This window comes from Panthera onca, chromosome B4, assembly GCF_046562875.1.
Source record: "Panthera onca isolate mPanOnc1 chromosome B4, mPanOnc1 haplotype 2, whole genome shotgun sequence".
Classification (NCBI taxonomy): Eukaryota; Metazoa; Chordata; class Mammalia; order Carnivora; family Felidae; genus Panthera; species Panthera onca.
This window is the reverse complement of record NC_138345.1, coordinates 49,385,639-49,401,760: the sequence shown is the minus strand read 5'-3', so window position 1 is coordinate 49,401,760 and position 16,122 is coordinate 49,385,639. Positions and strand designations below refer to the sequence as shown.

The following is a 16,122-nucleotide window of genomic DNA, read 5'->3' as shown; positions in this document are numbered from 1 at the left end:
CCTTTGCGTGTGTGTGTTTCATAGGAAGTAGTTCTACGAGCGCATGGACTACACTGAGCAGGAAAGAAAAATTCGTACTAAGGTTAGGGTTAGGGGAAGTGGTTTTTAATGTGGAGATGAGACTTCCGTAATTCACTGGTTTACTAAAGTACATGTAAAACACTAAAAATTGGTCACAAGTCACCAAACTCAGTCAAAATCGTGCAAGTTATAACACAATGAAGAAAACTTGCCTTCCCGATCCTAGAAAATCTGAACTGAACTTGAAGCTCCAAGTGAAAAGTGAACACAAATAAAAGCAAAAATTCCACTACAGGATGCTTGGTAAATGTTAGAGTTTGTCCCCGTCAAAAGATGGCACCCACAGAAGGTTTTTCAAGAAAGGGCTAAATACTTTCACAAATCCCTAATAATCAGTGGTTTTGAGCATTAGAGACGATCTGAGATGCCACACCGCCTACCTCACCCTGCCCATCCTACCCAAATTGTGAGAAATCATCTCACCCACACATCCCATATGACAACATGTGTGAGAATGGCATAGACAACAACGACTACGTGGCAATAAAAATTTATATTCTTTTAACTCAGGGAATGAATCTTGGATGGAATGACATTTCCCGAGTTACTGAATCTGAAAACAGGAAGTTGTTCTCTAAGAATTACTGACAAGGAAATCTCTTGATCTAAAAATTCAAGAATGGTACCCCAGAGTTAACTTGCGATTTAATTAATGACTTTTCTTCCACAGTGCAGCGTTGCCATCAAAAGCAGGCTGGCGAGTCAGACAAATGTGGATTTAAAACCCAACTGCATCTCTTCTTGCGTGACCTTGGGCAAGTAATTCTCAGCCTCAGTTCCATCCTTGAAGTGTCAATAATAATACTTACATTATAGAGTTATTATGAGGATTAAAAGGGAAGATATATACAAAGTACTCTGCACATTGTCTGGCTGATTGCAAGCACTCAAAAAGTGTAACCATTATTCTTAAGCTCAGAAACCTAGTGAAATGAGTTTTAATTAAGTGTTGTGTGATAAAAGCCAAATCTTATTCATGGCCTGACCCAACTCCTTGTACTGCACCAAAATCTTGTTATATGGATTAGTGCTTAAAATCAGTGAGTCATCAGATAAGGCTTGAAATGTTTTATTACAACATTTGTTAAAGTAAAGTTTGATCTGTACAACAAAATTCTTAAAACGTTGATCCCAATCATATTTAAGAACAAAACTATCAGCCTTTTTCTAAAGAGTATTACCTTTTGATATCCAGTCCATTTCTTTACCTACAGTTAAAGTTAATCAGAAAAAAAAAAACAAAAAAAAACCATGTACTTTACGACTCAATTATCAGCCACCTGGAAGTTATTATGCCCTGTAATCCATGATCCAAACAGAATGAACCCAAAATAGTCATCAGCACATAACTGGATTTAAACAAATAAGTAACCAGTGCCTTCTCATTCTTTAACCACCAACTCCTCAAATCATTTAACTGACCTATCTCACCACATAACAGGGTCAAGTTTTTCTGAGAAAGTATCTTAATCTTTAGAGTTCAACTACTGAAGTTGCTTATCATTTTTTTCTTGTTACTATTCTGCCCAGAGTAGTAATTCAATCAAAAAGCACCCTGGACCTGTCCTTTGGAAAATGTGGCCTGGACTCCGAACAAGCAAATGCTTCTATCTGGGCCTCTGAATCTTACTGAGTTACGCAAAGATGACAGAGCATTCAAGATGTTCATTAGTATTACTACTGCGACATCCTCAATGGCAGCAGATCCGAGAGTCCCGTGGCCCCGTGGCCCCGTGGCCCCGTGCCAGCAGCACGGTACCTGTGCTGGCCAGTGACGGCAGCATCAGAAGTGGCCCCGTAACCACACTTCCCCCGGCACATCCAGCTGTATTCTCTGCTCCCCAGTCTTTCATGGACCTGCCTGTTTTCCAAGCCTGGTTCCCCAGGCTTCTTACTGACTCAGTGAGCTATTCCATGTCCTCCTAACAGATGCCTTTTCAGTTTAACCTAATCTGAACTGGTTTCATTAGTTTCAACTCGTAATTCTAGTATAACAAGTATTTACTGAGAAGTCTGGTATGGTGTGGGACAATAGCATTGGTGCCACACTGCCTGGGGTTCATATTCTAGCTTCAACACGAATTTGTTGTGTGATTTGGGCGATTAACTCTTAAACTCTCAGTTTCCTTTCTATAAAATGAGGATAATTGAGGTATGCACACCTCATGGAGTTATTTCAAGTATCAAATAGACTAATATGTATAAAGTGCTAAGGATGGTGTCTGGGACATGTATCAATGCTCAAAAACTGTCAGCTACTTGTTTCCCTGTTGCTGGCTTTGGTGGTGGTGCTGTTGCAGTCGTTGCTGAGTGCTTATCAGGTTCAGACTTATAGCAACTTATAAAAGCAGAGGACACCATGATCTAGGTTTCTTAAAGAACATAAACACAACCTCTTTGGGGCCTAGAAAGCAGGCTGGTGGGGAAATGTTTATTACATCATGAACATTTTTTTTTAACTTGGAGCCCATGCTCCCAGACTCCTGGGATAAGAGTTCTATTACTTGCTGGTTACGTAAATTTACAGGAATCATTCAATTTTCCTAAGCTTGATCACTTAGGGAGCCTCAGTTTGCTCCCATATTTTTGTGATGATGAGATAAAACAGTATATACGTTTAGAATGGAACAAGGCAATTAGTAGGCGTTTAATCATCCAATACTAGATTTCCATATTTTTTCTTACATACTTCCAGAAATGCAAAAGTAACTTTGAAAAACAAAACAAAGTAAGCACTGTCTTAGTAGTTATAGAATTTAAAAATTTAACATATAAGGAAAACAGACCACTTCACTCCAACACAAACGACAGAAGCCACAAATAAGCATTATTAGTGTCCAGGTGTTCTAAGCACCTTGGCATCACAGTGACAGATGACATATGCAAATCAGAGTAACATGATGGAGGGGCCTCTGGGTGGCTCAGTTGGTTAAGTGTCCAACTTCGGCTCAGGTCATGATCTTGCAGCTCATGGGTTCGAGCCCCGTGTCGGGCTCTGTGCTGACAGCCCAGAGCCTGGAGCCTGCTTTGGATTCTGTGTCTCCCCCTCTCTCTGCCTCTCCCGCACTTGTGCTCCGTCTTTCTCAAAAATAAATAAACATTTAAAAAAATTTTTTCTTTAAAGTAACATGATGGCTGAGGTGTAACTGTCAATCCCAAATCATAATGTCGTTCAACATACTCAACGGTCACTTACCTTTCAGTATAAATGAGCAAAACAATGGAAAACCTAATGGGTGGATTTTCCTCCACATTAGCGGGAAAGGACAGCAGGATGTGGATTTATATGATTGCTAGTGGAATACACATGTGGAGGAAGAAATCACAGTGGAATTAACAAGTTCAATAGATCCTCTTTCCAAAAAAAACTCTTCAGGAGGAGTAGCTACTCAAAAGAATGAGAAACCCCATAAGTTTTCAAAGCATCTTCCTGCAAAAATGCTCAGTGTTTTCTACACATCATTTAAACATCCCTGTGGGGTAGCTGGTAGTTAGCTTCACATTTCATATACAAAAAGTGAAATGTAGAGAGATGAATGAGTTGCCTAAAATTTCCTCACACTTTGCTGCCTTTATCCCCCCACATGCATACACACAGGCAGCTACATGCATGCTGTCCTTACAATACGTTCTCAAGGACATGAACTGAAGAACTTAGCACAATATAGTAATCAACACCTAGAACCTAAAGGGATGTCAACTCTCATTTACTTCAAATTACTAACATTATAGATGAACATTATAAACCCAAAAGCTGATTTTCATTTTTCTAGGGAAAACAAAGTTGAGGAAACTGAAAAGTTCTAGGATAATTCAGAAACATAAAACAGTTAATTCTGTACGATTTAATATGCTAAAAAGACCTATAACTTGCTCTATAAGCCTTCTGGTTAAGATCAGAACAGCACATTCTGACATTATGTCGTAGAGAAGTTCACGTGTCTGAATCCGGACTTTTCCGCACTTGCTTGCCCACTGATTAGCCATGTCACTTGGGAAAGTTACGAAACCTCTCCAAGCATCATGTTTCTACTCAAGATTGGATAGAAGATCTTTACTTTGAGAGCTCAAACACATCTTAAATCCTAGAAATAAATGTAAAAAAAAATTATTTAAATAATCATGAAGATAATAGATTATTTTTCTCTTGGTTCCACCTTTAATAATAAGCAGATATAAAAATGAAGACAAACTTTAATTTGCTCTAAAATGTTACACTGTTGTAATTACAACAGCTTCTTGCTATTGGGTTAGAAAGAGGATTTGGATCTCTACTTTGTGGGAGCTCTCGGCCAGAGAGAGATGGGGAGCAGAGTAGTCTCATTTGGTCACTACCATGAAGGGTGGGGGAAACTTGAGACTGGCACATCACTGGGGCCTTGAGAAACTCCAGGTTAACATGCTGCCAGATCAGGGTTGGGGGGTGGACATCCTCATCAGTGAGGACTGGGAATTCTGGAGGACTTGGTGAGCTCAACCACCCTGGGTGCACAGTACTAGACGAGGGAGACAGCCTATGTGGTCAAGAGACTGTTCCACACATGGAAATTGATCAACTAAATAAATATACTTAGGATAATGGGAACAAGATTTCTCATGACAAGAAAGAGGGACACAAATATAGAAAGGGGAGTGGGCAAGAATAGCCATTTGATGTTGGCTTGTGAGGAAATCATCAGTGTGAACCCATAGTTTCTGATACAGATAGATTATAGATAGATGGACAGACAAATAGATATAAATGCACGGTATTTATATGTGCGCATTGTGTATATGTGAAAATTCATGCATTTCCTACATCTGTCCACTGAGAAGACCTAGAAACAACAGCCTTACAGCAGTGAGCACACCTAGCACCCAGATCTTGGTTTCTAAAAATCAATCTTCACTAAAAGAAAGCAGACCTCCTTGGAAAAATGGCCGATTCCAGGGCTAGCACAGAAAAAAAGTTAAAGATAAGCCTGAAATATCCATGATAAGAATTCAAGGAACTTCTTGAACATGTCAAAGAATAATATGAACATGTCAAAAGGACAGAAGAACAATCTAACACAGCGCCTACTGGCCAAATCTGGGATAATCTGAATATCAATAATAAATAATGACAGTAATGGATTATAACCAATTGAGTCCAATAGGACTCCATGAGCTCTTATAAACAGAAAGGAAAAAAAAAAAGTAGGAGAGGAGAAAGTAATGCTAACTAGTAAGTATAGAAGAAATGATGGAATTAGAAAACCACCATTTGACAAATATCAGAGTAATAACTGAAGAATTATGAATGAATGCTAAAACTACCGAATAAAGTTAGATGAGGAACAGGATATTAATACAATCTCAAAATATCTCCATTCATTTCTGTATTAATTACTTGTTAAAACACAAAATACTGGGGCACCTGGGTGGCTCGGTCAGTTAAGTGTCCAACTCTTGGTTTGAGCTCATAGTCCATGAGATCAAGCCCTGCATCAGCCTCTGCGCTGACAGCATGGAGCCTGCTTGGGATCCTCTCTCTCCCTTGCTCTCTGCCCTTCCCTGTGCTTGCATGCACTCTCTTCTCTCTCTCTCTCTCTCTTTCTCAAATACATAAACTTTAACAAAAAACACAAAATACTTATTAATTTTATAATGGAGAAACTTGCCAGAAAGCATCTTAGCCAATTAAAACTTAACATCCTCAATAATGGGACAAATGCACATCTTAGGACTCCCGACATAATGCACTGAGAAGAACTGAGCAAAACTTCTGTGGTATTTCTCCCCAAAATATATAACTTGAATCTAATCATGAGAAAAACATCAAACAAACCCAACTGAAGCACATTTTGCAAAATAACAGGCACCTATTCTTCACACTCAAGGGAAGATTGAGGACTGTTCCAGAGTGAAGAAGACTAGAGAGACATGTAACCATTGATCCCAAAACTAAGACCATTTTTGAGACAATCTGCAAAATTTGAACAAAGTCTATGGATTTAATGGTAGTATGCTATCAGTGTTAATTTCCTGATTTTGATGGTATACTGTGGCTTGGTACAAGTGTTCTTGTTTTTAGAAAATATACACTGAAATATTCATGACTAATGGACCAATAGGTCTGCAACTTAATCTCAAAAAATTGAAATAATTACACATATATAATTTAATAAACACACACATGTATACACACAAAGATAATGAGAAGACAAAAGGCAAATGGGGCAAAATTTAATAACTGTGGAATCTCAGTGAAGAGTAAATAGTTCTGTGTACGATTTTTGCAACTTTTCTGTAAATTTAAAATTACTCAAAAATAAAAGTTAAAAAGATATTTCATATACTATTGTGATTTATTTAGATATTTTTTTCTTATGGAAGGGTTTTCAAGATTATCAACTATTCTATTTTTTAAACAAAAAATATTTGATTATATATGGTACATATTGCCTGCTTTTTCCCCTTGAAATATCATAGACATCTTTCCATATTAATAAATATAGGTTTGTAGCACAGTTTTTAATGGCTACACAATCTTCCCCTACATGGTCATAAATAATTTATACAATCATTTTTCTATTATTGGATACTTAAGGTTTCAGATTTTTTGCTATTAGGAACAATACTTCAGTAAACGTCCTTATGGTTACATCTTTGCATACATCGTGACCTTATTCCCTAGAGCTTTCATTAATTTTTTTTCTGCTCACCTACTCACATGTAATCCATGTTCACTGTTAAAAAATTCAAACAGTATGGAAACTAAAACTTCTCCATTTAAAAAAAAAAAGAAAGAATAATTCTTGCATGTAACAGAAAAATAATAATCTGGAAGACTATTATAAAAGATGACTGACAAATGAAAATGGAATTCAAACACCACAACTGCAAATTAGTCAGAATAATGCAAAATATAACAAAACACATACACCAGAGAAGTGGCTGGCATAGTGATGTCACATTAAAAACCTGATAATAAATGTTTTGACTTATAATGAGGTTTTCAGGAGTAGCAAAAGTGGGTGTACTAGAAACCCAGGATATATTACATTGTAGATGCGTAATCAATATAGTAGCAAAACCAGCGGAGGAGTTGTCTCCTGTCTGTCCCCCCACATCCCTCCCACTACTGCCACACTGAGGAGGAGAAATGGAGGTCGTAACCTGACCTTCTGCTCATCATTCCCAGCTGAAAAACAAGTGAGGCTGTGTTGATGGAGCGTGTTCACTGACAGGAGTCAGAGAACTTAGCCACACTGGGAAAGGCCTGTGTGATGAGAATGTAGATCCAAGGAGCAGAGGGGGTCACACTGCATCTGTTTCAAGCAGCATCCAAAAACGGTTGACAACTGGCTCTCCCTTCTGCCTCCCTGTGTCAGCAGGAACTTGCGTCTACAGTATTTTACTTTTCTCTATTCAAAAGTATCTTGTTTCTCTCCAGCTTCCACCCATAAGGGAAGTATATTCTTAATCTTGGGGCACCTGGAAATCCATAAAGTTTTCTGGGAAAGCACTGCTATAGACAAAGAAAACTGTGTTAGTAAAGCTTTTGTGAGTAGAAATTATGATTTAAGTAAAAACCCAAGTGTTTAAAGCCTATGCTTCCTATCTAAAAGTCATAAAGTAGTTTCCTTTTATATTTCATGCTACTCAAAGGCACTTAAAAAATAATTGTTAACGAATTATATCTAAGCAATTATTTTTTGAGTACCAGAAAAGATGTTCAACACTGCACATGAATGGCCTGAAAATATCTCTTAAGATAATTATATGTATAGTAAAACACTTAATATAAAGTGTACAGCAACCTTTTAAATTAAAAAAGTCACAAAATGTTCAAGAACAGTTTTCATCCACCAAGGCAACTAATTAATCTTGTAAGACTAAAACAGAGATGAGCTAAAATGCCAGGTAGTAAAATAACCTATAAGAGATAAAACACACACATTTTGGTCAATACTATTTGAAGTTTCAAAGAATCATAGCCTAAAAACAAAAACCATAAAAGCATACAGCTGCTATAAGTATCTCCAGCATTTTTCTGTTATAAACAACCCCCAAAACAGAGAAAACACAGACTATAGATTATGTGATTCCTCCTCAAACAGTGTCTATAGATTTAGAAATGGCTTTTCTCATAAGATATTCTGATTAACAACTCTACAAAACAAAGAACAATTCCAATTTCTTTTAAGAGATGTTCTTTCTACCATCCTTCTTGTGTATAAATCAGCAAATAAGAAAAATAAATTGCTGCCAAGATTCAAGATGTTCAGGATCCACTTCATAAGACAGAATGATAGACACTGTGGCATTGGCCCCAATATTTCATTCTCTCCCCCCAAAACTCTTGATGGCCTGAGACATGTACTCCACAAACCAGGTTTAGGAGAACAAATCAGGACTGACGAACTGAAGAAGATACAAGGGGGATCTAGATACAGGACACAAACAACATTTCCAAGTACGACACTGAACACACTATGCTGAAAAATGTTACAGAAGAAGCCACCTTTGGGGCGATGTCTGACAGTGCTCTAGTATGGAATAGAAAGTCAGCTGTAGGTCTTGAGCTCAGAGAACTGGAAGATTCTTGAACAAGGCAGAATCTGATACCATTTCAATGTCACTGGTAATATATTAAGGTAAATACATGCGGCAGAGAGAGGTCATAAAAAAAGTAAAAAATGAACACCTCTATATTTACAGAGCATGGAATGCATTTAATTTTCAAAACCTGTTCAGTAAGATTTATGAGATGATGAACCCCTTCTGGTGAATGCTTTCTTCAAAGAACTGTTTAAGAAATGCAACTTCGATGTCGACTTTAATATCATCATGAAAAAATACCGTATTATAGGTCCTTATCTAGGGAATAATACTCCCAGACAATGAAAACGCCAAATATAAAATCACAGGCCATTATAGCTCTAAAGGACTGTAGAAATCATTAAGTTTTATCCCCTCATTGGTAGCTTATTTAAGTGGAGGCAGAGAGAAGTGAAGTGTTTGCCCAAGGACTAGGTATAAATTAGCGAAATTACAAAGACTAAACTCCAAGTCTTTTAGAGTTCTACTTCATTTACTCAATACGTGTACTATTACGGTTACTTCCCTTGACAACATACTATGAGCATCAAAAGGAGGAGAGGGAAAGAGAAGAAACTGCAGCTGGCATGGAGGCACTGATTCATCTGGGCCAGGCAATGGATGGTCAATTTACATTCATTATCTAATTTAATCCCCATTACAACCCTGTGAAATAGATGCCATTATTCCTACTTTACAGAGAAGGAACAGAAGACACAGAAAAGCAATGTGGCCAAAAGCTACTAATGGTAGTGCCAGGATTCCAACCACAGTCTATCCAGTGCAAAGACTCTGCTCTCAACCCTTCCTGGTCTCCCAGAGTTATCCTCCCTTCTTGTTCCATGGTATATTTGTTCTGGGTAAGCTCTGGGTCTGACCACCTCCAGTGATGACTGGCTTATATGCTGGCTGGCTGGCTGGGTGCCCCTGCCTGTCTCCTAGTCCAGCACAACATTCCAGGGAGAGGAAAGCCATCCTTTTCCCGAGAGCATAAGAGGTAGATGTACTTTTTGGCTAATCTTGACAGAGAAAGAAACTCTTTATCCATTAAGCCTTCTATTATAGCCAACTGCAGATCCAGACTAAATAGAAACACACAGGGAATACTATTTGTATTAACTAACCAATATATGAATTCAACAATGCTTCAATCATCCTGCACCCAAACTATGTGGAACCAAGAACAAGAAATATTTTTTTTAAAAATAGATGTGGGGCGCCTGGGTGGTTCAGTCAGTTAAGTGTCTAACTCTTGATTTCAGCTCAGGTCATGATCTCACAGTTCGTGAGTTCAAACCCTGCATCGGGCTCTGCATTCACAGCACAGAATCACAGGGATTCTGTCTCCCTTTCTCTCTGCCCCTCCCCCTGCCTCTCTTTCTCTCAAAATAAGGAAAAATAAACTTAAAAAAAAAATAGATGTTTCAAGTTAGTGATTCTCTACAACTATGGGATGGTAGGGGAGAGGGTGGAACCAAAATCACCTGGGGCAATTTTCACAGTAAAGAAGCCTATCCCCTCAGTCCAACACCCAACCCCAATAGTACATATACTCAGGAGGGATATTCTAGGTTCCAGGAAGAGAGGAGTTCGGGCAAGTAATCTGAAAGCATTTTGTCAGGTAATTCTAAGAACCAGCATAACATACCATATATACCCTATATCCAAGTAAAACTACTGTCCTGAGGGATAAGTGAGATGGTGTACGTTTCTATGCCCGGACAGGAAGGACTAAAGGAAGTACAGGCAGGGAAAGACAGAGTACTATAAAGAGCAAAACAGGATCTGACAGTAAAAAGCTTACCAGAAAAGGGCCAGGCGAAACAACAAGAACAAAACTTTTTAAATAGAAGATATATGAAGTCAAAAGGCACAGGGGTCTCAAGTGTTAGCTGTGGGGAGGATCACCTCCAGGGTTTTCAGCAGCCAGAGAGCATCACTGTGCTCCAGAACAATCCAATCACTAACACCACAGTTTGGAAACTAACCTGTATTTAAGAGAAAGTGTTCAAATCAAATACTTTTTAATGGATTTCTTTCTAAAATGGCTAGATTCTCTGATCTGATCAAGATTCAACTGTTCTACTTACATAAAAATGACGCATGAAAAGCAGCATGGTTTAGTGGGGAAACTGAGCATGAGTTCTGGAGTCAAGCAGATGTAGGTTCCAGTACTTGGGAGGTTTTGTGGTCTTCAGTATAGGGAATGTGGCTGAAATCGGAGAGGTCAGGAGGTTTTCAAGGAGGAGTGTGCAAAGTGTGAGAAGTTTGAGAGCTTGTTGGGACCTAACCTGAAGACCGCCAACACTTCAGGGATGACGGAGGAGAGAGAGGACCTTGCATACAAGACACAAGGACACAGGAGTCATCAGAAACTTGAAGGAAAACCTGAAGAATTTAGGATTACCAAAGCCAGGCAAAAAGAGTGTTTCCAGAAGGACTGTGCACTGTGTCAAATGCTGAACAGTAGAGCTAAACAAACAACTGCAGAATATTCCCTGGGCATGGGAAAATAAGAGGACATTGGCATCTTGATTAGTACAGATCCAAGGGAAACAAGTAAATATAACTCTTTTAAGAATTGTAGCCATGAGGGAAAGAACAGAAAGGTAGACTTAGCTGGAGATGAGGGGGAAGGTTGACATGTGAGCATTTTTTTAATGGATAAGAAAAGCTTACATTATGTTTAGGTGTTGATGGGAATAGATCGTAGAGACAGATGAAAGATACAGGAGAAAAAAATGGTCAACAAATGGAGTAAGGCCTCTGAAAATGTGGGAGGATATGAGAGCCACTGCACAGAGGAGGGACTGGACTTAGGAGGAAGGAAAAGGAGGAACAAAGGAAAGCAGAGCTGATGCAAGGACCTCAAGGGAGACCCTGTCTACTGGTTTCTATTTTCTCTAGAAAGGAGCAGGTAGGTCTTCTGCTGAGAGTGAAGGAGCCTCAAGATGGGAAGAAGAATTAGAAGCTTGAGGAGAAAGAAACGTTAAATTGTCACCAAAGAGAATTAAAGAAGAGGAATACAGGCCTCCCTCCAGTCTCTTTGAGTTCATGCCCGAAACTGTGGACCCTGTGACCATGAGCACTGATTAGGATACAGTCTGAATGGCCAGGTTTAAAAATGGGACTCTTTTGTGCTTTAACCAGGGTCCTACACACCTCAGCGCACAGAGAGGAGAGGAATCTAGACTTGAACGTTTGAACGTATAATAGCCTCACAGACATTTCCATCAGCAAATTCCAAGAAATCAACTCTAGGGGCGCCTGGGTGGCTCAGTCGGTTAAACGTCCGACTTCGACTCAGGTCACGATCTCGCGGTCCATGAGTTTGAGCCCCGCATCGGGCTCTGGGCTGATGGCTCGGAGCCTGGAGCCTGCTTCCGATTCTGTGTCTCCCTCTCTCTCTGCCCCTCCCCCGTTCATGCTCTGTCTCTCTCTGTCTCAAAAATAAGTAAACGTTAAAAAAAATGTAAAAAGAAAAAGAAATCAATTCTAGGCTCATATTTTAGTAAACAGCTAATATCAAAGCATGACACTGAAAAATACAGTACATAATCAAATTGAGGCAAATTAAGACAAAATACCGCAGTGAAAAAAAGGCCTCAGTCATTGCAGGTTTCTATTTAGAATTAAATTTCCAGTATTAAATGTTCCTTTTCAATTTGTTTTGGGTCAAGAGGTTATTAACACCATAAAAAAGTTAATAGGAAAGTATGGTCTAGGACAAAGATGTGTTACTATATTTTACATGAATGCCTGTTATTAGGAAATTATCAGTTCCTAAAAACAACCATTCCTAGTTCATTAAGGGACAATTACATCAAAACTCATCTCCTATTATATTTTATTCCTCAATTAGTATTCTAGAGACAAGAGCACAAGTTATAATAGAAACCATACTTCTATGTCTACAACTGTTAAATAAAAGATATAGGACATACAGTTTTTTTTTATCTAACCAAATCATATAGTTTATTTCCAAATTTGTTTTAAATATTATGTTTATTCATTTTTCTCCTCTTACCCTGGCCCAAAATCTTAATTGAAATCTATGACTAGAAGGAAACAAGAATTAATATATAGGGACAAGAGACATCTATTTAAAAGCCTGGGTGGCTTAGTTGGTTAAGCATCCGACTCTTGATTTCGGTTCAGGTCATGATCTCACCTCTCCACAGTTCATAAGATATTGCCCTGCACTGGGCGCCATGCTAACGGCACAGAGCCTACTTGGGATTCTCTCTCCATTTTTCTGCCGCTCTCCTGTTCACATGCATGTGCACTTTCTCTCAAAAAAAAAAAAAAAAAAAAGAACTTAAAAAAAAATGTTTGCAATTGGTCAAAGCTCACATGAACCATAGGAAAAGGAACAAAAATCAAAAGCACAAAAAGACATTTGTGAACTGTCAAGAATTTAAACCTGGCAAGGATTAAAAATGTTGATGAAGTATAGTTGGGAGTACAGGGCAACAGGAATGGCTTTAACATTTGTTCTAGATCATTCAGAACTGTGGTATCAGTGACTGCATCACAGTGATACTCTCAGTGCTGCTAAGATCTCTGAGATGACCTGCCCCACAGCTAATGGCACTGTGCCTTTTGACTTCATGTATCTTTTTATTTAAATATTTGTGTTACTGTTGTTTCACCTGGCCCTTTGCTGTTAAGCTTTTTACTGTCAGACCCCGTTTAGCTCCCTATGGCTAAACTGTCCTTCTCTGCCTTCTGTCCTTCTCTGCCAGAACTTCCCTCAGTCCTTTCCGTCTGGGCACAGAAATGTACACCATCTAACTTATTGGGAATGTTAATATTCTAAGCTAAAAGACTACATTTCCCCAGCTTCACTTGCAGCCAAGATGGCCACTGACTCAATTTGAGCCACGGAGGTGTAAGCAAAAATGGTGTATGAGATTTTTAGGATAGGACAGCCCTTCTTTGCTATTATCTAGGAAATGAGTGGAAAGACAGGAGCTTCAGGAGCCATCTTAGAGAATGGCGTGCCCTTAAGCATGAGAGCAGAAGCCAGACACTTTGGAAGTAGAAGAAAAAAGTAGCACAGGTCACCCCTGAAATACCTACCTCTAGACTTTGTACAAGAAAATAAATCCTGACGTATTTAAACTACTGACTGAATCTTTGCCTACTCCATAACCAAAGCAATTCTTAATGAATAAACAATGGAATTAGGATTTATAGATGTTAGGGGCACCTGGGTGGCTCAGTTGGTTAAGCGCCCGACTTTGGCTCAGGTCGTGATCTCACAGTTTGCAGATTTTGGACCCCGCATCGGGCTCTGTGCTAACAGCTCAGAGCCTGGGGCCTGCTTCAGATTCTGTGTGTGTCTCTCTCTCTCTGCCCCTCCCCTGCTCATGCTCTCTCTCTCTCTTTCTCACACACACACACAAATACATAAACATTAAAAAAAAAAAAAGGATTTATAGATGTTAAGTTAGATGGACTGATGGAGAGAAAGAAGAGTACCTGGGTGGCCCAGTCAGTTAAGTGTTCAACTTGGCTCAGGTCATGATCTCACGGTTCATGAGTTCGAGCCCCATGTCAGGCTCTGTGCTGACAGCTCAGAGCCTAGAGCCTGTTTTAGATTCCGTGTCTCCTTCTCTCTCTTCCCCTCCCCTGTTTGCATTTTGTCTCCCTCCCAAAAATAAATACACATCAAAAAAAAAATTTTTTTTAAAGACTCACAGAAAGATATCCAAGAGATACTGGCAAGTCCAATAAGTAGGTTAAGAAAAAATACATTAAATATAATCCTACTGTTTACTTAAACTTTGAAAAAGGGTGTCAGTTGCAGGACGTCTGGGTAGCTTTGTTGATTAAGGATCTGACTCTTGACTACAGTTCAGGTCGTGATCTCATGGTTCACAAGTTGGAGCCCCGTGTCGGGCTCAGTACCGACAGTGCAGAGCCCGCTTGGGATTCTCTCTCTCTTCTTCTCTTTCTGCCCTTCCCCTGCTTGTGCGCTATCCCTGTCTCTCTCAAGATAGATAAACTTAAAAAAAAAAAAAAGCTTTAAAAAAATTTTTAGTTGAACTACTTTTATGATTCTTTTGAAATAGAAAATTGTACTTATTTTAGCTATCAACCATCTCTAGTATACAAAATATACTTAAGGCACAGGTCAAATCTATTTTTTAATATTTAATTATAAAAAGTTTGTTATTGAAATGGGTGATGTTTTTCATAATTGGTGCGATAGTAAATTATGAATCTCAAAGGTAAATATAATAACCCCTAGGAACTATGTGTAAGAATAGCAGGAATAAAGCAGACTTCGCAGACTTACTACTAATCCCACCTCCACAAAATCCACAAAGATTAACATAAAAAAGGGAAGTTTCCTCCACATATTAAACTCTGCATAAATGACTTGCCTAGAGTGATTTATGTATTGAGTAATAAAATACTGGAGGACAGAATAAAAGTTAACAGTCTACTGCATAGAAATAACCACTCACCTAAGCACTCAAAGGGATCTAAAAAGTTCACATAGGTGGGCAACTGTCTAGGATTTGTGATGGGAACAAGGATGAGCAATACCAGCCGTGTTTTCTCTGAAATTCGCCTTCTGATCTAGTGACTTGTAATCTAGAACAATGACTTCCAAAACATGCTGCCTCTTTTCCAATCGTCTCCATTTCATTCACTAGGACAGAACTAGGCCTCCCTCTTAGGTAAGGACTTGCACATACCTTCCCACTGGCCTGTCAGCACCAAGGTCCTGTTAATTACCACATCAATTTCCGTAGCTCCATCTTCCACAGCCAATCTGATCTCTTCCAATCGTGTTTTTAAATGAGTCTGTCCAGCCGGAAAGCCAGTGGCCACTAGTAAAGAGAGGGAAAAAGAAGGAAGGAAGGGAGGGAGGGAGGAAGGAAGGAAGCAAAGAGAGAGGGAAGGGAGGAAAAAAGGAAGGAGGGGAGGAAGGAAAGAAGACAAATTTTAGTTGGTTTCTCAACAAGGAATTTGATACAAAAACACAAAAAACAACAACAAACAGCATTTAGACTAAAGCATTAATGACACTAAAGAGCTTCACGCTTATGTTGCAAAGTGAAGTGTGAAGAAATAGAAGGTCATCTCATATAGCGTTATTGGTATTAGGATAAATATTAGTATTGCATCGTCTGGAAAACCTGAAAGTAAGTTGCTACAGTGATGCTCATGAGGGGGCTCTAAGTAAATAGATACTAAGAGAATATGTTATCATCACACCGAGTCATAAAACAGTAGCTGTCGCCCTGTCTTGATGGACCCTGGTTAATTATGGATCCTACTCCTAATCAAGTTGGCTATCATTGTATTCTTGATTTACTCACTCACACTTACAGCTGTGGTAACCAAATTGCAGTATAGTTTTTTCCCACTGCCTATCTTAAAATGAATAGCTAAGCAGATGAGAATAAAGGGAAGAGACAGCAGGAGGGAAAGGTACCTAATTTGTCCACAAAATCGGGA

At 38.9% G+C, this 16,122-nt stretch overlaps 1 protein-coding gene across 1 annotated transcript in view; it reads right to left on the bottom strand.

Moving 5' to 3' along the window:
• The window catches only part of DERA (deoxyribose-phosphate aldolase), a 117,304-nt gene that overhangs the window by 47,553 nt on the left and 53,629 nt on the right, over positions 1 to 16,122 (bottom strand). The window contains exon 5 of the mRNA XM_060658266.2: positions 15,357 to 15,491. Within this exon, the coding sequence (XP_060514249.1) occupies positions 15,357 to 15,491 (135 nt within the window). The remainder of the gene's footprint in view (positions 1 to 15,356; positions 15,492 to 16,122) is intronic.